General features: G+C 43.2%; 1 protein-coding gene across 4 annotated transcripts; it reads right to left on the reverse strand.

Moving 5' to 3' along the window:
* Positions 1 to 1723: 1723 nt before the first annotated feature.
* On the reverse strand, positions 1724 to 24507 carry NARF (nuclear prelamin A recognition factor). Of its 4 annotated transcripts, none has more exons than XM_063409363.1 (12): positions 24489 to 24507; positions 18444 to 18532; positions 17846 to 17926; positions 16845 to 16988; positions 15027 to 15159; positions 13291 to 13425; positions 8932 to 9050; positions 7969 to 8098; positions 7260 to 7332; positions 5130 to 5267; positions 4392 to 4549; positions 1724 to 3864 (listed from the first exon to the last, which is right to left on the reverse strand). In XM_063409363.1, exons 2-12 carry the CDS (start codon positions 18468 to 18470, stop codon positions 3623 to 3625), a joined length of 1380 nt encoding a protein of 459 aa, XP_063265433.1. In that variant the 5' UTR covers positions 18471 to 18532; positions 24489 to 24507; the 3' UTR covers positions 1724 to 3622. The 4 variants fall into 4 exon arrangements, with proteins under 4 accessions (XP_063265433.1, XP_063265432.1, XP_063265430.1 ...); XM_063409362.1 differs by lacking the exon at positions 24489 to 24507 and adding an exon at positions 24047 to 24428; XM_063409360.1 differs by lacking the exon at positions 24489 to 24507 and adding an exon at positions 19050 to 19298.
* Positions 24508 to 24532: the final 25 nt, after the last annotated feature.

Consider the following 24532-nt stretch of genomic DNA (forward strand, 5'->3'; position numbering starts at 1 on the left):
TCCCTTATCTATGTCAGGGCTGATTTTCATCCTTTCCTCAACTGGAATCAGATCACACACGAAGATCTTTTCCTGTGCACCAGTGTTTTGAGTTACTCTATCCATTAACCCCAGCACAACCAACCCCTCTCACAGGGGCACCAACATATTCTCACCAGGCACAAGAGCTTCAAAGCCACAGGGGCTTGTCTGCCGTGCAAGGAATCAATATATTAATTGACTGTTCTAGACAGCAAATTACCATTTCCTACAGTAATCTGGCAACTTCCTCCTCCCATTTAGCAGAGTTTGAGGTGTAGCTGGAATCCAAAAGTGCCATAAAGTGCTGATGCAGTACTGGTGCCACAGATGTGCCCCAGAGAAACGCCCTGGATGAAACCAGGTGCACTTAAAGAGTTGAACTTTTACATGGAACGAGACAGAATCAGCACAGAATTGAGTACTGAGATTTATTCACAATTCATGGTCATGCTGCAATTGGAAACAAAGCACCGAAATTTGGGTAACTGAACAGCATCCAGCTATAATGCAGCTGAGACTGCTGCATTTGGATATCTGCATTGCTCTGGGGGACAGCACAGCCCAGGGCTGCTCAGGTCCTTGGCCACGGGGGTCACACAGGTGCTGTGGCTGAGGAAAACTCCAGCACCAGGCAAAGGGACTTCACAACATGCTGGAGCAGAGAGCAAAGTACCATAACCCCAAGAATCCAGCACCTGACATGCTCACGTCAAGAACATCCCAAGATAATTTTATTAATTCATTTACTATGTCCAGTTCCTTGCCCACAATCCCTCCAGTTTACAATTTTCTAAAAATCCTCTTGTCTCAGCACAACATTCAAGGGAGAGTTAAAGCACTCTGTGGCTGTGGCCACATCAGGAGCTTTTCCTGTTGCTGAAAAGGCAGCAATAGAAATTATTAGGGAATCGGGGAATCAAATCAGGGCATTAAATAGTGCTGTAATTTCAGAAGTGTGGCTCCAAACATGTATTGTCAACATCAGTGGAATTTCCAACTCCAGCTTTAAAAGCCAGAATCAAACCTTAGGCAAGTATTTCACTACATATGAAGCTACAACAAGGTTTTCTGATATATCTCAAAATTTCAATGAAAGCAGGTGAAGGGGGAAAGATTTACAGGACAGAACTTTTCCTTTCCTTTTGAACTGGCACTTCAAAGAAAAGGCCTTTAAAAAATGAAAACATTTTACTCCAAAAAGTCTTAAATAAACAAAAGCTGACCAAAAAGAAAAAGAGACAAGTCTCAGTTACTCAGGTCACTGATGATAATAATTCTGTGTAGCCACTACAGTTAGATGCCTTCCTTGTCTTTGAGGAAGATTTCTGCAGCAGGCAAATCATCAACAGCCCTGCACTGTGACTACCTCAGTAGGTTAAACCCCTTGAGCAGATGGAAAAGATGGTGGATCCAGCTGAAAGAGGTTATTTTAGACACTGAGCCACCCATTTCCCTTGCAGTGGGGGCAGAGCAGATTCACCCACTGCCCAGTCCCTTCCTGGGCTCCCCAGTGCAGCAGGCAAGCACTGGCCAAAGTGCCACCAGCCCTGGGTGGGATCCATCACTTTGTACAGACAGTTCAGGGCTCTGCTTTCAGAACAGCAAGGCAGCTCTTGTGTAGTTTACTGAAATTTCCTCAGGAAAGCAAACTGGTTTTGTACCATTTCACCCAGTATATGCACATAAAAAAATAAGCACACTGTACAAAGAGCAGCAGCGATATAATTTAACATGCATCCAGCTACAAACCATATATACAGAGACAGGCCTATACAAACAGAACAGGAGCACTTTATTACATTAGAATTCTGGAGGGGTTTTTGGAGGAAATCACGGCAGATAAAGAAAATCAGACCGAAGGAGGTGGATGTTGCTTCTGCAAGTAATCTGTTCTGAAATGTCACACAACACCCCCACCTTTCTCCAGCAGACATCTATTACAGTTCCAGCTACACACAGCTCTTCCCACGACTCCTGGACTCCCTTCCCATACAGAGGTAGATTTCTGTCGATGTTCTGATATTGCACCACGTTAAGGATCGTTCTCGGCACAAGGAACAGCTTGCAGAGGCTAATTTATATAATTCATGGGCATAATCTCATTGTGAGCATTCAGGTAGTGCAGTGATTCAAATTTGTTTGCACTTGAAAGAAAACCTCCCTCCAAGTGCAGTGGTTTGTTATTCAATGGAAAGCTGCAATTTTTAACAGCTTCACATAAGAGAGCTTTTTCTTGTCAGCAGGGTGACACTTCACTGTCTCTCTCATTTTCTCCCTGGTCTAGCCAATGCCAGGTCTTGCCCTGCCTTCCCTGATGCTTCACCCCATTCCACTGTGTGCATTTTAAACACTCACAGGTTTTTGCAGGATTTCTTACTCACACAAGCAGTTGTAATATTGAAGAAATTTGCAAGAAGATTCATTCAAACTGCATGAAATGGTTCAAAAGCCCATCCACACTTTCAGGCTGCATAAGGAAAGCTAGAACTTTGCTAGCTTCAAACAGCCATTAATCACAAACACATCTGATGCTAGCAGGAAAATCTGAAGAAGTCTGGCAGGAGTCTTAATTTCTTTTGTCCATCACATTCTTGAATAACTCTCTGACAGCTGGGGAAGTTGCAGACAGGCTGCATGGCAGTACCACTTCACAATGCCTGTTAAATGAACCTCTATAGCATGTTTATAGAAATAAGTGCATCAAAATTCATGATGCTAACGTATCATGATTCTGATGAGCTCACAAGCATTGCTCAGTATTTCTTCTCAGAGGCACCCCAGGAAGTTATTTTCTGCAGAAATCTTTCAACATGGAGACAAATGAAAGAACAGTCTGGGCATGTTCCACTCTTAGAGAGAAGCCAAAGCAAGCAGCATCACTTCTCCTGGCTGCAAGCTTAGCAGAAAACTTATATGAAAAGAAAGTTCTCTTTTTGTAACAACCAATCTATTTAGAACTATTTTAAATGAACCATTTAGCATTAGCTTCCCAGATTCCGCTTCTGTGAAGCATTCTGTGACACTACATCAATAAGAACTGGTGGCCAGTTTGGAACTGAGTATTTTTTGCTGAATTATAGATACAAGGCTTACAGAAATTCATTACATCTCTCCATGTACTCACTTGTCCTTTAAAAGGGCCTTTTCCTTAACAAGGTCAGTAAATCTCAAGTTATTCCACACCACCTGCATCAATACTGAAATTCCTGTGGACTTTTCCTGTGGTGATAGGGACTAGAAGTAAAATCATCTCACCCTCTTGGAGGAGGCCATTTCATGAAGTGAACCCTTCACTTCAGAGAGCAACTCGATCAGGAATTACACTCCCTCTGTCCCTGGCAGAAAGGCCTTATGGACCTGGCAAGATCAGGCTTTAGAATGAAGGAATCCATTGTACGCAGGAAATGACAAACAGCAAAATTAAATGACAGTGGCAGGAGCCAGTGCTTTTGGAGACTTGTCTGTTTTTGCAAAGCAATGGTTCTTCCCACAACAATCCCGAGGTGGGCAGGGCCTGGCTGCACCCTGGCTGCACCCAGCCTGGTTGCACGGGGGCTGCAGCGCTGCCCCGCAGCCCCAGCGCAGCTCTGCACTGCAGTCGTTACCATTTGATATCCAAGCTGCTCGTGCCTTGGTTCACTGCACTGTAGGTGGTGTGCAGAGTGTCCTGCACCTTCCTGGAGTCCATGCCCTCCAGCCAGTCCTGGTACACCCTCTGCACGTGCAGGTTGGTTTCTGGCAGCCGCACGGGAATCGTGGTGTACACCTCCTCCATCTGGGCAAGCAGGGCTCTGTCTGGTTTGCCATCCTCAGTCTGGGCCTGCCCCTTCCCATTGAGGCACCCTTAGGAAAAAAATTAAAAGATTTGATATGAAAAGAAGGTCTCTGTTACCTCAGAATTCTTTTTTCACACTTCTCTGAAGGAAGTTTTTTTTTAAACTTCTTCCCACACTGTTACAATTTGTGTTTACCTAAAGTGACTCCAATATCAACTTTATCTTAATGGAAATGAGGTTTCCATATCAACAATCTTTCTCTGCATTCTCCATGGTTTTATGATCCTAATTATGTTCCTTGTCTTTCCTTGCCCTTGACAACCACCATTTCAGTATCCTCTGAGGTTTGACAGTGCAGTACTGGCACTTATTTATAGGTCAGAAGATAACAAATATAAGATAACATTGTGACTAATTTTAGAAAACTCAATCATTTTTAAGCCAACCCTGCACCCATAATTGGTGTTTTGAACACTTCAGTAGTGAGATTTTAGGTTATTAAGAAGAGAAATGAAGTGCCTGCCTGTAAGGCAGCTCTCCTTTGAGATTCAAGATACATGTGCAGAACAACTGCAGATCCACAATTATTCTTACCTCCTGGGCAGGCAAGGACTTCTACAAAATGGTACAAAAACTTTCCTTTTTTCAACTTTAGGACCATGTTTTGGATATTTCTAAAGCCATAAGCTGCTGCAAAACGCAGCACTGTCTCCCCATCCTTTTCAAGGGTAACTTCTTGAAAGTCCTTGTTCCTGTCAAGACACACAGAGAACATTTTAACCCCCTGCATTCCCAGAGGAACAATCCAACTGTGCCAGTTTGTATTCAGGTACTCCAAAGGGAACAGAACAAGTGTAACACTGAGATCAAGGTGAACTCTTCTTTCTAAACTGAGCTAAGCAGAAATTGGGGTGGAATCCTCATAACAGCATTCTACTTCATTTTTAAGTGCAGGTAAGGTTTTAATAAAATGAGTACCAGCAGGAAGTGCTATGCAGTGAGAGACTTGCAGGTTTAGAGCCTGTAACTGCCTGTCAGCCAAAGACCAGGGCAGCAGTAACCAAAGCAGGGGAGGTTCCTGGGCTTCAGGAAGCATTTCCTTGCCAAGAGAGTGACCAAACCCCAGCATAGGCCTCCCGGGGAGGTGGCCAATGCCCCAAGGCTCTCAGTGGCATTTGGACAAAGCCCTCAGTAACACCCTTTAACTTCTGGTCAGCCCAAGTTGCTCAAGCAGTTGGACTAAGTGACTGCTGCGGGTCCCTTCCAACTGAAAATACCTTCTGTTCTAGCCCCCCCATTCTACATAACAAGGATACAAAACTCTTAACTTACTTTAATGCTTTGTAGGTTATCTCTTTGACGTCCACGCCAAAAAGCTCCTTTGCAGCATGCTTAAAAATGTGCTCCAGGTACCCATCAGATCTCTTCCCCTCGTGCCTTACTACATCTCCCTCCTTTAGGTCATCAAACCTTAGGAAACAACAAAATGGACGATCAACTCCAAAAATTTCATTCTTCAGTAAAGCGGTGTGTCGCTTCCCTTCTCTGTCTTCCCCACCAAAAAGTATTTTATAGCACTGAGAACATATTACATTTTTATTTATTACAGCTTAAAAAATGTAAATTATTCAGGACAGCAGTGAGATGATGAAAAAAGTAATAAAAAAACAATGCAGGGCTTTCCATGTTGAGAAAGATCAAGAATTATCCCCCAATTAAAAGCAGCTCTGAAGAGACCACATTCATACAACTGTTTTAATACCCAGCACTTTATCACAAATTGCTGCTGTGCTGGGACTTGTTTTAAGAGGATGACTTCAAGTTGTTTAAATTTCTCTGCAAGATCTACTTTTAAGACCTCAGAAGAGCCAAAATTTGTGTCTCACAGTTGAACCAGTATTATCAGATTAGTCCTTTTAACAATTAACATTATTTTCCAACATAAATTGAGGGCACTTGGCTTGTTCAGCCTGGAGGAGACTCAGGTCAGACATCACCAGGATCTGCTGCTCCAGTCTCTTCTCTGTGACAGTGACAGAAGCCATGGGGTGGCTGGAGCTGTGCCAGGGGAGGTTTGGGTTGGGTATCAGGGAAAGGTTCTTCCCCCAGAGGGTGCTGGCACTGCCCAGGCTCCCCAGGGAATGGGGAATGAGAGCTCCAGGAGCATTTGAACAGTGCCTCAGGGATGCCCAGGGTGGCATTGCTGTGTCTGTGCAGGGCCAGGAGCTGCACTGGGTGATCCTTGTGGGTCCTTCCAGCTCAGGATATGCTGTGATTCTATAAATAGAGCTAATGAACCAGGCACATTCTGAGTAACAGCTTGTCCTTTCATTGGACAGGCTGATACAGAATTAAAAGACTGTCTCTATGTGATTCTGATAGAGAATTACATGACTGCCTTTGTGATTATTCCTGCAAGAACTGTATTCATTCTCATTCTGTGTGACAATCTCAGGGAGAAGCAATGGTAGGAGCTGCACTGCAAACACAGCTCTGAACACGTTCCCACTGACCCACTCCAATTTCTCCCCTCTAGGGCCAAGCAGGAAAAGGATTTTTCAAAACTTCCAGAGCTTTCTGTTTTGTGCAAGACAGCACGTTTGCTGCTCCACTAGCAGCCCTCTGGAAAGATACCAAGGAACATCTGTCACAGCTGAACAAAGATCAGGGAGAGCAGCCTCTGTAACTAAGTCTGAGAATTAAACACCACACACGCTGCTCCCTGAGCCAAGCATAAGGGGTGGAAACAAAACCCCTTCAATGCTTTGTGTGCTTCTCATCTAAAGCACAATTCAGTTTGATCTCATCTTGAAAAACTGACTGCTGTCTTCAGTATAAAAACCAATTAATTTCCATTTCCTGAAAGAGTGCTGCTTCTAGCAATCTACATGAACATATTGGGGAAGTGGAAATTTACTGTCAGGGCTCTGCTGTGTGAGAGAGGGGAGCCCAGAGCAGATGGTGAGCCCCAGGACTGTCCCAGCTGGACAGAGCAGGTCAGACTGGGGGGCTCTGCACAGGAGCACAGCAGAGCTCTGAACAGGGTCAGCCCCCACACACTGCCAAGGCTTCAACTTCATACAAATCTATTATTACTGCATTAACAGATAAATCAGGAACTACACAAATCTTCAAGTCATAAATTTTAAAGGAGTTACTGTATAAGGGTCATTACCTCAAATTATCTCATTTGTACTTAGACAGTACATGCAGGTTTATATTATGTGTTTCATATTACTTTTATATATAGCAATGAACACCTAAGAGATTATTTTTCTGGGTTTGGCCACTATGGGTTTGGCCACTATATAAAGGATGAAGCTGTATACTCAGGCTCTGATGCATGTTTTTTTCTCTATAAAGAAAAAATCATTCTTCCAAGCAGTTTTACATTTATGTTGAATATGCTAACATGTCATTTGTCATCAAAGTAAGGAAGCAATCCACAACAGAACTACTTACAAACTATCTACAGCTACTTCAGCCACATCTTTCATAGACACGTTTTTCTGTTCCATTATTTGGACAATTTCACCTGTGGGAAAACACATGACATTTCATTTTCAACACAAAACACAACACACACTGTGCCTGTTTCAGAGATCAACATCCCAACTCCTGCATGTGCGTTGTGTCACATTCTCCAGCTCTTACTGCCTCCTTTCCTCCAGTAACTGAGAAGCCTGACACTTCCAGCCCCAAAGAAAAGGGACCTTCACCTTGCCCAAACTCTGCTTAAATCTCCAAACTTTAATCCAGTTTGGAGATATCCAAACTACATTGCAGGATGTTCTGACACTAATGCTGAAGACAAGATCCTCACCAAATGGCAACTGGTGCCACGAATTATGAATAATTTCTAATAAAATAATGACCATAGACAAGCCAGACAATCATTTTAAATATGCATTTGCCTTTTACCTTCTTGAACAGGCTGACAAAATACTTGATTTTCCAGATGAATAGCAACTTGGAAAGGATGTGTCACTTTGCCTTCCCTGTGCACTACCTGTACTACCAGGAGCACAAAAGTATGTACTCATCTTTAAAGCAGAAAAAAGCCAACCTTATGACTAAAGCAGACTTGAAAAAAGCAAACTGTGGCATAAAGGCTATTCTAAAAATGGTGATTCACTTATATATTTATAGATGATAAGTTTAAAAAAGTTACCTGATGTCAGGACACAATCAACTTCTGGTGAATTATACAAGGCAGTGTAGAAATCTTCCCTCAAGGCTTCCAGCTTTTTGTCATAACAAGGTGCCACGACTACATGGAAAATTTTATCAGGAGACAGGTTCTGTGGAACACAGAAAGGAGCACATGTGAACTCCATGAAGAGCAAAAGACAGCTTCAAGGATGATGGGGACAAAAATAGTGACAGAAACCTCATGCAGGCATTACCAGGAATAAGTCCCTACCCATTAAATTTAAAGAATGTTGCACACAGATGATTTGCCAGAAGTCACAAAGCATCAGTAACCAAGTTGGTCTGGCTGGACCATATTCCCTCAGGCCACATTTTCTGCAGCTTTTTGATTGCCTTGAAAAGTGAATACAAGTCAGGATTCAGAGCTCTGGTTTCTGGCTGTCCTCACTTTCGCCCACAGCAGGCCCTTCAGAATTTGTCTATCAATGTGCAGGCAGCAGCACTTCCCTGCAGAATGTGCCTGTAGTTCCATTTAGGTATGATATGTAAAGAACAGCAATTTTTTCAACGTACACAACTGAGGAGATAAAAAGGTTAGTTCCTAGGATACAATGCTTTTATTGATCTCAGATAACAGGGAAATTTCCACATTATTCTCCTCCACTCCTGTTTTGGCTGTGCTGTAGAGCTACACAGGCAGCATTTCACAAAAAAACCCTTTAACTGCTATGGATTTAACTTTACCCATAAATACCTAAATCCATCTTGCACTGGGGGTGCAAGGATTGCTGCCAGCTCACACTTCACTGCATGAAATGAGCTGCTTTATATATTCTTCTCATCATGGGCACTTGTACAGCAGCAGAGCACCATTTCTTCTTCAAGTAAAGGACAAATACAATACACTAAGATCTGTATCTCAGGATTAAAGCTCATCTTCTCTATTTAGAAGAATACAATGGTAAAAATCAGAATTACTTACCTGCTGCCTGGCAAAGTAGCCCTTTACTAGGGAGCCCATGATCTGCTGTGGAGACTTTGCAGTGCAAATGTGAGAGGTGACCAGGTTGGTGAGTACCCTTTCAGCATATCGGATCCAACCTGGAACCACAAAAATATCACAGCTACAGAGAATGAACCCACAGGCACAGCAAGTGGCAGCAGTCACACAGCAGATCCTGAAAGTGTTGACACCTTCACAATAGGGAGGACATTTCTGTGTAGGATGGAACCGTAGGAAACCTTGAGGCTCTGTTAATAAATGCTTTAATCAATAATTCACTGTGTCAGTAATCCTAGACCAAGGTCCACTGTGAACTTCATGACGTGTTTCCCCCTTCCTCATGCACAGATTTAACAAAGCAGAAAGAACAAGACCCCAGCTAACAGAAATTTGACCTTCTAGACCTCAGCCTTTGGATCACCATGTGCTACAACAAATGCACTGTTTGGCTGCTTAACTGTAACCTGTGTTTCCTGAGATTTAACACCCATGCACCCAGCTTGCCTCCCCTAGAACAGAGGAGTCACATGAAAGTGTTATTACAAGATGCACATGGATTAAGCCTAGGAAAAAAAGGCTTCTTTTACTATTGTTAGAGTAACCACACCTTCAGAAACACCCCCAACACTCACCCACACCCACAGGAACCACCTGAAATCTCTCTGCATGCAACACTCTGTCCTCATTTTCTCAGGAAACTCTTTCACCACATCCCTTCAGCATTCCAGCTGGGGCAAGCTGCAGCAACCCCCAATATCCAGAGCTGTTGTATTATTCCCCTAGTAAATGAAACAATCTTTTTAGGGTATGCAATTCTTTCTTGGGCTCTGTAGCTCTTACTGAAAAGCCCAGAATCCTTCACAGCTTTGGAGCTTTATTCATGACACCTACATTGTGCAGGAGAGTTGGGCCCAGCCTTCGAGGCAGGTGTGTTGCTTTTGGTGCTAAGAAATGGTGGAAAAAAAAATCATACTTTGTCTTTAAGCAAATTAGTGATTATATAAAAAAGAGAAACTGCTGTGCAGTACATGCTGCCCAGGAAGGGGAAAACTTGGAGGTTAATTTTTAAGCTTGAAATTACCACTTATGTAAAAACACCTGGTACTGTTTAAATCAGAACAATACCACAAATGCCAACAGCAGCATAAAACTGGCATGCAAAGCAGTGTTCAGATGAGTTGTCTCTCTGTAACAGAGAAATAGTTTTCCCAGTGTAATAAAATTTTACTGATGAAAATGAAAAGGTGCTAAGTATTAGGAATAATAATTCCTAATCCTCCAGCTGTTTAAATATTCCTAGTTCTTGTTAATGTACAGACTTCAAGCTGGTTTCCATAAAAAACCTCGAAGGCACACATCACCTTCAACAAGCATTCATTTCTGCTATAGGAAAAGCTGAGGACCATGGATTTACCTATCAGGACTGTACTGAATTTTGAGACTCTGAATTGCAAGTTTGCCTAATGTCCACCATCAACTGGGACTTTAAGTCCAAGACATTACCTACAACAAAGCACTGAATTTATTTGTGCTTGGTGAAAAGCTGTATTAGCATATTCTGCAGGATAGGTACTTCCTATTGTGTAAATGGCTTTAGTCTCAAGTGCTGTCCAAATAGAACAAAAATTGCTTCAAACAAAACAAGGACAGTTTTTAAAACACTTGTACTCACCATTAATCACCCCAGCACTCCTGCTATGAGGCTGGTTCTTATCAATGGAATGTTTTTGATATTGTAGTCATGACCTATAAGGAAAATCCACTAAATCCCAAGAGATTTCTGACAGGTACTGTCTGAAGCAATTCCTTAAATTGTTTCTGTCCTTGCAGTGGATGGAACAAGAGTCTCATAGAGCAGCTCCCAAAGATCATTAGTCTCATTAGTCACTGGTTAATTATACAGGCAGCTTAGGTGGATGAGCATTTATCTGCACTCCAAACAAACACTGCTGCTTCTGCCCCCTCATCACAGGGCTGAATTGCAGAGCCACAGTTAGGGAAAACCTCAGGTATCCCGTTCTTATATCAGGGTACACCTGCACCCTTCCAGACCTACACCCTCATCAATTCATTTGGATCCTTGGCCATTTGCTGGCTTGTGCTGGCATCAAAGAGCAGAAAGCATTACAAATGACCATATAAATTCTTGCAGTTGTAGCTCAGAACATGTTATTTTTGGTGGTTTATTGTGAGATCATGAAAGTGCATTTATGCAGCTGTAGGAAATCAAAAAAAACACGAAGAAAACTTTTACTACTGTAAAACCCCATTCCTGCAAAAGGAAATTGACTGACTGGGACAAAAGCATCAGAATCCTCAATATTTATGATTTTCCTAGTGCTGCTGCAAGTCTGCCCAATCGGCTTTTCTGGGAGGACACAGAGGTTGGCAGTGTCTTAAAGACACTGGATTTTTCAGAGCAAGTGCTTATGTTGCTCACCAGCCTGGTGCATGATGGAAGGGAACTGATTCTCTTGAGCTATTACATTTACTATCAGTAGTAACACTACTATTCTTTCAACAGGAAACAAACCAAAAATGAGCTCAGTTTCTCCCCAGAGAGTAGCAGGAGGTGAAGAATTAGGACAGGGACAATAAAACAGCTTTTCTCAGGTTCTGGACTGTCCAGGCTCTGCTCTTTGCTCATGGTAGATGTTACACCCCTGACTGCTGCTGAGGGTGATAGGTCTGTGCAAAGTCACGCACCAAGATAAAAAAGAATAAAGCATTTATACTTGAGTTTCTACTGACCTTGCATCTACAGAGCTATATAAAAACCATTTTGTGATAAACACGCCCAGTAAATAACACCTCTGGGACAAATTTATGTAATCTGGGGGTAGAAAGAGGAAGAAGAAAAAGGAACAGAAAATGCACTCAGATAAATAAGGTCAGGAAACACAGTGAACAACCTCACTTTAAAGATGACTAATCAGGATTTTTGCTTTCTCTAATTGCTGACAAAGAAACATACCATGTTTTCAAAATGGGTTTACAGTGATATTCTGGGTTTCCCAGAAATGGAAAGCACTCATGCTTGTCACCATCTCTATCACAATAGAGAGCTGACACCAAAACCAGCACTGACACCAGAAATTATCTTGTGCAGACCACACAAGGACAAGCAAAGTGCTCCATTAACTATTTTAAAGTATTTCCACTGAGAACAGTAGATAATCTGAGCTCTGTTTCCAGATGAAGAAAATTAAAATTATCACAGAAATTCTAAAAGAAATCCTCAGGTTTTGAATTTTACCTAAAGCACATACAAGAAAAAAAAGCTAATAGGGGTGTTTCAACTGCACAGGTTTTACATGAAAAAGAGCAATATATGATATGTCTGCTCCAGAAGATAAGAGGTTACACTAAGATAACAGTAACAGAAAAAAAGAGATGTGTTTTTAATACATATATGTTGTACATAAAGCATAACCCAGATACTTTCACTACAAAATACATAGAACAAACAAAAATACAAGTACAATTCAAACAGCAGCATTTAAACTTCAAGTCAATGACAACAGCAGATTCTGGGGATCACTGACTGCAACTCATCATCACTCTAGCATGTCCTTCATAAATGCAATCCACGAGTTATTTAAAAGCTAGCAAGAAATATTTTGGTATTTTTATCAGCTTTCTGAAAATCAACACTATGAGCTGTAGGGTGGAGTTGAGGCTGTTAGGCAAAGGAGTTACTTCTACCTCCTTTTTGATACTTCTTTTTTAGGAATGTGACTTCTTACTTGAATTGAAATGGTGCTGTGCTAACAATGGAAAAAGTAAGCAGTGACTGCATTCTGCATCTTTTCAGCTCTTAAAAGTGCAGGTTCTGCCCATAACAGAACAGGTTCTCAGGTGCAAGGTTCTCAGAAGTGACACAGTGAGTCAAGTCTCCCATTTCATGTGAGAGTTACTTTCTGAGTGTCAGATGTATCCATCTCACAGTCATCACAAGGAATGTCACTTGCTACTTTCCCCTAGGCTTAAGTGGCAAGTTCTAAACTTTGCTTAAGATAATGGAGGTTGTGGTTTAATTATATCAAAGTTCTTTTAAGAGTCTTTTCAATGAGGAAACGCCTTGTTAAACTTTGTGGTCTGCAAGCAGCAGGCACTAAACTCCTCCTTTCTAGTTCCAATTCTCAATTCCAAGCACTGAAATGCATTCAGGATGAGCAGTGATACTGGGAACAAATACTGTGTGCTTGGTGTCCCTCAAAAGCCAATCACAAATGCTCTAAATTATGTAAGGCTCCCAAAGGAAGCCACCCTTTCCTCCTTGGTAGTTCCAGTGAGACCAGTTTAAAGGGCAGGAAGGATGGATAAATCAGTTCTCACCAGGGCAAGCAGAGGCAAACATTGGTAAGGCATGTTCCTCCTGGTTCCTCCGTTGGTACCGCTGCACAAATTCCCTCTGGCTCTCCAGGATACTGAAATCTGCAGCTATAGTGGTGTCAAATACATAATGCACCCCTAGGGAAGCAAGCAGAAAGGAACAGGGAATCACTAGAATGTTTTCCACCGCACAAAACCCTTTCAAAGTTCCAGGCCTATGAAAAATCTTGGAAGGATCAATGGTATATTCCTACCCTGCTGCGAATTTTCCCAAACAGCAGAATCATAAATAAAAGCCATACACTGGAAAAACATCTTCTACGTCCTGAGTGTAAAAGGACCACCAAGTGGCTAATGCTGCAAGCAGCGCTGCAAACATTCTCTGCTTCCTTCTGAGCCCTTTGCACCTATCACTTTTAGTTCAATTGAACAGGATGTCACGACTCCTGGGTGACAGTGACTCTTGCAGAGCAATGCTCTTTTCAAGACATGCTAAAGTCACAAAAATCGATATCCAGCTAAGAGACGTATCTGCCATTGCTCAAGTTGTTTGCAGAGGTACAGGAGCATATCACCAACACAGCAGAGACCTTCTGGCTGCCCATGCAGCAAGACACTCCCTATAAACCTACGTAACACTGAACACAGCCCCACAGAAGTGAGTGCAGATAATAATTGCATTCTAGGAAAACTGGGGCCCACCAGAACTCAGGAATGCTTTGAGATGAAGGATATACACTGGGTACAGAGATGCATCAGAAAAAACATGAATATATAAATGAATATAGATATAAATGTATAAATATACAATATAGAATATAAATATATAAATTAATATAGATATAGATACAGGTGGGAGGGAAGAGTTTATAGGTTTATTACTATCCTTTTTCTTCCTTCAAGTAAATAAAAAAAAAATCCCAAACTTAGAAGGAAAGTGGATTTTGCTTTTTATTTAAAACTTTGTATATTATGAGTAAGGAAATACAGCTCTAACATAAAATTGGCAGATACAACAGTTCTTGTAATTTCAAATTACAGGAAAAAAAACAGAACTGAGAATCTTCTAGAGATACAATGTGTCAAAAGGACTGAAAGGAACTTAGAATAAGAATTACCTCCTCCCTCAAGTTCTAAAATAATGGGAAGCTTGTGACTAAGCCCCCCCTGATTTCTTGGTGGCAAAGGTTATGGAGCCAGCTCTGCAATGTCCTTTTGTTCTGTGACCTTTACTGTGAGCAGGGAATGTCTCCAGTCCGTTTCTCACACTGGTGTATGTGGCACTGGTGCGTGGCTGGAACTTCACAGTGTGGGGTTCAAACTCTGAACAAGGTTGTGCAAGGGCACCCTAGGACTGGGTAACAAAATATCCTGGAATGGAATCCCACCATTGGTTTTGCTTGGGAGGAAGCTTAAAGCTCATCCAGTTCCAGCCCCTGCCATGGGCAGAGACACCTTCCACTACCCCAGGCTGCTCCAAGGCCCACCCAGCCTGGCCTTGGACACTGCCAGGGATGGGGCAGCCACAGCTGCTCTGAGAACCTGTGCCAGGGCCTCCCCACCCTCATTTCTTCCTATTCTCTAATCTAACCCTGCCCTGTTTCACTCCATGTCCTTGTCAAAAGCCCTCTCCAGCTCTCTTGCAGCCCCTTCAGGTACTGGAAGGCTGCTGAGAAAGCAAAACCAACCAAAACGATTCCTCCCTTTCTGCTCCACCACCATAACAAACACAAACTTACCAAGACTTTTGAGGAAACCACAGAGTCTCTTGGCTGCTTCATTCACAGAGAGATTGAATTTAGCAGCAAAATAAGGCAATGACTGAGGGCACAGAGACACTGCCAACACTTTGTGTTTTGAGGTATCACATTTCTGGTAAATGAAACAAAGGGAAAAGAAAAAAAAAGATATGTCATTACAACAGGGTAAGGCTCCCTGCTTTCCCCTCCTTTCCCATTCCTGGAGTTATTCCTTAGAGTCTTATGCTTCAGTGGGCCATATCATTAAAACCCTGTAAAACAACCCTCAAGTTGCAGCAGGACAGGATGTTCCTCTGACAGTGTTCATCTCCAATCATCCGTAGATGTTTCTTTTATATAACTCAGGGGAAATCCATCTCTCCTGGGACAATTCTGTGGCTGGCTTCCACGTGGCATAAGGAAAGTTAAGGGGCATTCAGCACCTCTGATGTTCTAGTAGAATGAAATATTCCAGCAAATATGAAGAGAGCTGTATGTTAAACATTAATAAATACTGTTTACAGAAGCAGGGGTGTTTGAAGCTAAAATACAACCTAGCAATATACATGTCTTATTTTTCGGTTGAGGCTCCTGTGTCTTTATCACTGCAATTGTTAAGGGAAAGTGGCAAGATTGGATTCTCAACAAATCAGAATTTATAGGCACTGAGGAATCCTGTAAAAATACCCAGTGTATGGTGTGGAACTGTGCAGCTCTAATGACTGTGGCATTTAGCTGAAGATTAATTTTGTGTTTTAGCTGGGACATTTTCCACCCCAGTGGAGCCTTGGAAGATGAAACAGGATTGTGCTACAGACAAGTGTCACCCTGCAAAGGTCAGAGCCCACAGTCTGCACTGATGCACACGCTGGACAAGGACCCTTCAAGGAGAGCTCCTGACTCAGTTCATGAGTGCCCTTTGCTCACTGTCTGCATTTGGACCCCTGGAGGTGTGATGAAGGTACCTGACTGCCCTGCTGTTGTAGGATTCAGGCCTTCTTAACAGGACCCATGTGACCCAAAAGATTATTTCCCCCCCTTCTCTTCGAATTTCTCATATATGACAACATCATTCTGTATGGTGAGTTAAACTCCTAAGAAAATGTAAGTACTGTGTAATTAATCCATATTTATGACATACATGTAAAGATCAAAAGTAGGTTCAATTCTAGTAGCTTTTGAACAGAAGTCTGAAGCAGAACTAAAATAATTAATTTAATATCAGGTTCTAAAGATCTGAGCACTACAGATAGCAATTAACTTCCAGAAAAAACAGAACTCAGCAGAAAATAAGAAAGCAATAGAACACTTACAAGATTTGATAAGAATATGGACAAAATGTAGTCAGGTTGAATACACTTCAAAAAGAATTCTAATTTCAAAAACCTATGTCTTCAAAGGTTTGTATAATGTGGATATAATGGATATAATGTGGATATAATGCTAATTTTGGATTAGCACCAAAACCCACCCAGAACAGTCCTAGCAGTGAAGGTATGAATGTCTATAAACACTGAACTACAGAATAATTTGTTAGTGCAGTAATGAAACCATCACATTGCCAATAAATTTTCCTTCTGCAGGTGCAGTAACTTTTCTCCGGTGTTTACGTTAATTCCTGTGACCTTGCAACTCCAGTACAAAATTATTTTAAGTACTTTAATGTTTTGTGTTGCCTGAAATTTTCACTTCCTCTTTGGAAAAAGCATATCCTGACAAATCTTCACATTATCTGCCTTGGGAAACCAAGCTGCTTAGTCATTCTGTAAGTGCCTCCTCCTCACAGAAAACACTGGGTTATTGTTTGGGTCACTTTACCTTATTAAGGTTGAGAATACGAAAGAATTTCTTCTGATTCTGCTGGAAAACTCTGGCTCCTTCTTCCAGTGTCATGCAACTGTCACAAGCTAGGCAGTCGCTAAGGAGTATTTTAGCATTAGCCAATGTATCAAACTCATTTTTCTGGTGGCAAAAAAAAAAAGTAAACAAGTATTTAATAATGATCAAATGATTTTCAAGATCTCTGCAATGAACCAGATGCAAAGCAAGCACAGTATCACTATTTGGTTTAAAGCAGGACAAGCCATGACACTTTCATAAAATCCATTATTTACAGGTAAACAAAGTAATATGTTCCATCCCAATCATAGCTCTGCTCCTTCTATTACTGTGAAACTGCAAAATATTTAAGTGTAAACAAAGATCTAAATTTAGCCCCTAGTCCATATGCTAGTAACTTAATTTGCACTACGCTTCAGAGCTGACAGTCCCCATCAACTCACCAAGCAACTGAGAAAACTTTTCCTTCAACTATTAAAGCTCTTTAACCACATGTACCTCTAAACAGCACGGTTGCTTCGGCTTTGTACCACGAGATAAAACAAACAGAGCACAGTCCTACAATCGCATTGAACATATTCTGTGAGATCAACAGTTTCACAATCCTAGCTATGACACCATCTGCAGCTCACTTGAGGAGAAGGAATACTAGGATATAAAGAATAAGTAGATCTTTTATTCACTTGTACTATCAAAACTCTTCTTACAAGCTCTGTCTGTTTTATGAAGACTTTAAATAAGAGTTTGGCACTCTGCATTTTTAGAATGTAGAATTTGTGTTTTGTGTTTGCATAGTAAGAGCTTTTATTTCACCTTTTTACAAGATTTTTGATTCACATATTAAGGGATGTCTACAAGAACTCATAATTGTTTTCAACTGCTTGTTTACTGTTATAATTAGCAGTTGAAAGTTGTCTCCTTATAACCTCCTTTGGGGTACCCAAAACAAAAGAATATACAGGTTTTAGAAGGAACATTACCTCTTCAGAGCCATCATTTGAACTCAATGCATCAACAGATGTACTTTGCGTATCATCATTTTTCTGTTTTTTACTGCATTCCTGAAACAAAACATAAAATGCGTGGTTTATGCAAAGCCTGTTTACCATTCTGTAAGAACACTTTCCAGAACTGTTCATGTCATTAACCACTGATAGAGTTATTTACAGTGTTTTGAAACGCATGCAAGACCCTGTGTTCAAAGTGCAATTGCTAGGATGGAAGTAATTTCCCAGGAATTCCCCTGCCTCACGGGTTTGAGAGTTCTGGGCGGTTTGTTACCCTGAGGGGCTGCCCCGCGCAGGCACAGGAGGAGCCGCGGGCGCTCCGTGTCGCCCGGGCACAGGCACGGCCGCGTCCCGGCGATAACGCGCCCGGGGCACCCCCGGGAGGTGTCACGGCCGGGCCGCGGTGAGGACGCGGAGCTCGGTGACCTTGGGGCCGGCGGCCAGCACCGCTCCCCCTGCCGGGGCTCCCGGGCCGCCGGACGAGGCCGTCCGGGCCGGCTGCATCCCCCCATCCCCGAGACGGTGTCCCCTGCAAGCCGAGGGGCGGGCAGGACCCGGCCGCCGCACTCACCTTTTTGGTGCAGTTCTCGCACTTCATTTGCGGCGCGGCCGGCGCAGCCCGGCCCTGGCGCGGTTGCCGAGCGGTCCTGGCCGCCGGGGCTGCGGGACAGGAGAGAGGAGGTGAGACCAGCACCAGCAGCGCCCGCCGCCAGCCCGACCCCCGCTGCCCTCCCTCCGTCTGTCCGCCCGTCCCCGCCGCCCTTTGTTGCCGCGCCCGCCCCGCCGGGCGGTCCCGGGGCGGGGGCGGCCCCGCCGCGCTCACGTGTCCCGCAATTCCCTCGCCCGGAATTACCCCGCAAACGCCGCCGGCCCCCGGCGCTGCGGGCGGCACCGAGCGGCCTCGGAGGAGACGCGGGGCGGACAGCGCTGGCCGAGCCCCCCGCACCGAAAGCTGCCCCCGCAGCACGGCCCTGGCCCCGCACGGGGAGCGCAGCCCCCGCCGCAACACCGCCGGCTCCTCAGAGCCCGCCGCACGGAGGTGACGGGAGAGCGGGCGGACAGGAGCCGCAGCTCATCAGCTCCACAGGGAAAAAAATAAAATAATGGCCACGGAAATTCCCCCGAAGCCCCAGCGCCGCCTATCACGGGGTAGCGGGACGCAGCGCCGGTGCCGTACCTGCCGCCGGGGCTGTGCTGTGGCCGCAGAGCGGGCGGGGCGGCACCGCCTCCTCCGCCGCCTCCCCCGGCCCGGCCCCGGCCGCGCCCGCCGGGCTCATTGCGGACCTGCGCCGCCGCACGTACGCGGGGAGACTCCCCCATTGCCATCCCCGTCCCAATCCCATCCCGAGCGGGACCCCCGGGCCGCACCGGTCCGCCGGACAGCTGCCATCCGCGCCCGGCTCTGCCCGAGGCTTCGCTGCTTCTCCGCAACGTCCCTGCGTATTTTTTACAACGCGCTCATCCCTTGTATCGTACAAAGCGGTTTTTTCCCCCCGATTTTTGTTTTTTCCCGATGGCTTTAAAGTGAAATGACACTCTGCGAGTTACTAAATACAGCATCATCACCATTTTATTTAACCAAAATGCTGCGATTTCCCATTTCTGTAACAAAACGCAAGTACCAGCGATGCTGTTCCCATGCAGGAATCACAAATCCTCATGAACAGGATTATTAAACAGACATCAGCCTTCCACAGACTCAAAGCCTCCGGAGTATTAATCAAGATGCTTATGATTTCTTGTCTTTCTGAACCTCAGCTTGTAGGATTTAGACAGAAAGGTTCAATCAACATTTTGCTCCTTTTTTAACCCCCGGCCACATGAACACACACGTACAAGCAAACGCCTACGAATACAGAGAGAAGTTTTTCAAGTGCAAAATGACATTTTATAAATGAAACCACAGAACTTCCAAAAAACACGCGATTTCCTGCCTAAACTGCAATTTTTCTCTAACACTGGGTAAATCCCCTCCTGATACAGTGACCTCTAATGCTTTAAGCCACAGAGCTTTTTGAGCACAAGGGCTGGAGACAGGCACAGCTAGAGAGGTTTGTTAGCCAAGGACACAACTTCAAACACTTGTTCTGTTTTAAGGATACCAAATATAATCCCAGAGAAGAATGTAGTCTTTTTTTTTTTTTTAATTTGCAGACTATAGGTGAGTTATCATTGACATCAGAGAAATCAAGAATTCCTTAGACTAACCATGATGAAAGCAAACAGAAACGTTTTCATACTGACCACTTAAAGAAAAGTAAGCTGATGCAACTTTACATATACCCTAGAAAAATATCACTAATCCTGGCTTGAGGTAAAAATTGTAATAGCGTTGATAATAATTTTCTGTGCCTATGTTTTCTTCCTTCAAAATGCTCTCACATTTCATATTAGCATATTAGCCCAAGCTTTCTAAATGCACCACAATCTCTCCTGAGCAATTTCTATGTGACCTAATAATTTGCATTTCCTACAGACCTGCTGAAATGCAGCATTATTTGACATCTTTCTTGTTCCTGTGGATGAGTATTTTCACACAAGAAAAGCTGTGCCAACCTCCCACCTTATTCCACCAGGATACAACAGCTATAGTTGCACTGACCAATAAGGTGATAGGATGGACGAAAAGTTCTAAATTAGAAATGTGCTGAGATTTGCACTTAAAGGCACAGCTAAAATCTTCCTTTTTCACACTCTGATTATACTTACATTTATTATCCAAAACTGACATAGTGATTCTTCAAAAGACATGTCAGTTTGGGCTATTTCTGTAACTGCATTGAGCATATTTAAAGTATTTTTTATTTCACAGAATCACAGCGTGGTTTGGGTTGGAATGGACCTTTGAAGGTCATCCAGTCCAACCCTCCCTTCCACTACATGGGAATCTCTGGTCAACTAAGTTAGTTATCTGTTACAGGACTGGATTAAACACATTCTTCTGCACATCATCAAAGGTCAGAAGACTAAATTTCCTCCCATATTTCTTGTATTCACAATGAAAACCAGAGAACTGCATAGAAATTGAAGCATTCTGCAGAAATATTGAGGATACCTTAGGTACATACTTTAAGTATCCCTATTTCATCCTTCATGTTAGGAATACTTGCACTGAATTAATTTCAATTTAAAAAATTTAAACAAAAAGACCTAAAACTCATACAGACTGAAGAGTGTGCAAGGAATGTGTTTCAGTGCACAGTACAAGATTACATGTGTGAAATCATTAGATAATTAATGTCTCATTTATTTTATTGCCAAGAGCACTCCCTGTTTTCCATTGACTGTGGATCCCATTTTCCCACAGAACAGTGAATCTTGATCAACCCTCATAGCAGGCCTGATAACCTGAGAGAAGAAAGCACCATCCTGCTTTAACCTGCCCTGGGGAGGTAACAGTCACCACCTTTGCAGGGCTGCTTCCCAAAAACTTCACTCTCTAAAAGCTTTCCTATGCCAGGAGCTGTAAGTTGCACTTAAAGGCATCACTTGCTTTTATGGCCACTGTTGACATATTTGGCCTCTGTGGCTGTATGTAACCTTTATCCCTGCACCTGAAGCATTTCCACCCTGAATGAAATGGAGAAATAAGAATTTCCCTATGAAAACAGCGTTCCAGGCTTTGCATCAGCCCTGCAGCGCCAGCTGTAAACGCCTCCTTGTCACAGTGACAGCACATGGCCCTCCACAGCTGTCAGAATTGGGCAATAAATCTTGGCTACAGCTGGCAAACATGTATTCCATGAAATCTGTGCTCGGCAGGCTGTTCCCATCGAGGTCAGGGGGCACCAGGGAGAGAGAGCTCCTTCTGTGGGATGAGCTCATTCCTAGCAGGACTTGCAGCCAATTCTATCCAGCCAAAGCATTTGGTGGCTGCTTCCAACCAAGCACCCTGGGAATTTATCCTGGCGTGTTAGTAAGATCACATGCTTATTGCATAGCTGAATTCCTAAGTTTAAGACCTTAGGGCAGAAACAAAAAAGTATCAGGAGTTAGAAAAGAATATTTAGGAAAATGGTCTGAAAGGGGAAAAAGCAGCAGAATTCTAGCCATGTCAAACTATTTCAAAATAAAGGCCAGTTCTGTTCTATCTGCATGTTCTTGGGTTTAGATCAACGAGTTAAAAGTCACACTTAAAGTGTGTTTACTACACAAATAGAACATAAACACTTCCACAAAATCTATTTTTACATTGTTGAGGAAGTCTACAAATAGTCAATCACATATTCCTGAACTGTTTATTTTGGAAAATAGTTTTTGTTTCTGCAGCAACGTGATTTGGAATTCATGCTGTTCTTTAAGTCCAGGATCAGGCTTTCAAAATGTTCCTTCTTCCTTTTTCTATTGGTAGGCATAACAGCACTCTCCTACTTCAAAGAGCTGGTGTAAGATCCCCAGATTTTAGAAAAAAATGCTGTAAGAATCATTAATAGATAGCAGAAGCTTACAAGGATCCTTGCCATATTTGTTTTGATTGTGTGTGCACGGAAGTGGTATTTCCCATGGTGAAAAGATTTCTCTGTAACTCCATAATTAAATTAAGTCGTATCAGGTTATCTTAGTGTGGCCTTTAAAGAACTGGAGAAGTAGAGAGTTGCTGATATTTTTGCAGTTAATAACAAATTATATTGTGTGGTTTATGCTGAGTGGAGGGGACAGATGAATATCTTGTTATTTCACTCTGCTCTAGACACAAAAAATCAAAACAGCTTAACATTTGGTTTCCAGAGAAACCAGTTGCTTATAAAAACTGATTGACAGCTAATTAGACATAAATTTCTTCCCAGAAGACTCAGTCAGCTGCTTGTTTGGGTTGAGGACACGTGATACTTATTACTTCCTATTTTTCATCCAAATCCAGCAGCTGGTACCTTGTGACTCACAAGCAGGCCGATTCATTCTTGCAGATTCTCACTGCCTTTTGCCATTAACACACTTACACAGAAACTGCACATCAGTTGGTATTTTCCATTACTTACATTTAAATGTCTATATCACGCACTCTGGGGATTTTTTCCCCTATCTTCACTCTGGGTTGTTATGAAAAACACTGATCAAGATCTCAGTTCAACAGAATAGTGTTTAGAACAGCTAAACAAACTTCTATCATGTCACAGCCCTGAGTAAACCCCTCAGAATATATTCACGTTTGGAAAAAAAGCCAAAAATTGAGGATTTCATTCAGGAGGGACATTCCTGTGCAACTGAGAGAGGATCAAATATCATTTGTAGATGAAGTTACACACTGAGTTACATAAAGGGAATTTAAGAAGTTAAGCTAAACTACAGATATCTGCACTTCACCCATCCTGCCTGACATAAGTAGTTGCTCTAATGGATTGTATAAGAACAGGTTTCCCATGTGAATGATGTTTGACTAAAACACAAAAGATTTTCCAAAAGCAGCCTATTTGTCCACAACAGGAAAATTACTCTGTATTTCAAGTGAATTAGAAACTTTCTTCCCCAAATAACAGATTTTCAAACGCAAGCCTTCAGCTGATGTACAATTCACAAAACTCATTACATCAATGTTGGACCTGTAAGATTATCACTGATATTTCTGCTTTGCAAATAAAAGTGATGTCCAGGTGTAAGAAAAAACAAGTTATTTGTTGGTGGCCTTGCTATAGTCTAGGGCTTGACATGCTTTAATGATCTCAGACCTAGCAGAGGTTAACGAAGTCTGAGAAAAAAGGATGCCCACTGGCAGTGGACACAAGGAATGCACAATTTAGGGGCCATCTGGCAAGAACTCCCAAGATAAGGAAGAAACAAATAAAGCCAACTCAGCAACTGTGCTGAAATCAGCTCCAACTGGGTAAAAGGTAATTCTGGCAGGTGGAATCTGCAACCACTGACACAAGGAACCCACCTACAGGAAGGAAAGACTGAGCATGCAAACTTACTAGCATGAGAAGTGAATCATTAACCGATAGAAAACAGAATACTAATTAATAAGAGAACTAAGTAACTTGTAGCCAGTGAACACTAATGTCTTTCTTTGCTGAAGTGTATAAATAGTTAAAAACTTTGGTGTGCTTGATCTGTAGAAACCTCCACCTTGCACCCTGTGCAGAATAAGCAAGGTCTCCTTCCTAAACTAGACTCTGTGTCTGCGTTGACAGAGCTCCTAAAATCAGCAACACCTCTCTGCAGACATTCCAAACCCACCTGGACGCGTTTCTGTGTCGGCTGCTCGAGGTGTGTCAGCAGGGTTTGGACTGAGGGATCTCCAGAGGGTCCTTCCAACCCCAACCGCGCTGTGATTCTGCCAGAGCTGAGGCACAGCACCGGCGTTTTTGTGGCAGTGGTGCCCCAAGTGCTGCCATCGAGCACCCAAAGATTTCCTGGCCTCCCCAGGGGCTGCCCGAGCCTGGGGACAGCCCCCAGAGGAGCTCTGTTCCAGCGAGGGGCTTCCCTGCCCTCCACGACCCCTTCATGCAAGGGGCCATGTCCACCTCACCCATCGCGGGTCGCTCCAACTGGGTCCACTATGGCTCTCCCGCACACCCAGCCTCGCCCTACAGCAGCTCACTCCTCTCACCACGCGAGGTTTCCGCTCTTTCAAAGCATCGCTAAAGTAAAATAACCAAGCAAACATCGACGCTCTTACTTCAGCCGCATCCGCACTCAGGCGCCATGCCGAGTACTGGCAGC

The sequence above is a fragment of the Prinia subflava genome, chromosome 12 (assembly GCF_021018805.1).
Source record: "Prinia subflava isolate CZ2003 ecotype Zambia chromosome 12, Cam_Psub_1.2, whole genome shotgun sequence".
Taxonomy (NCBI): domain Eukaryota; kingdom Metazoa; phylum Chordata; class Aves; order Passeriformes; family Cisticolidae; genus Prinia; species Prinia subflava.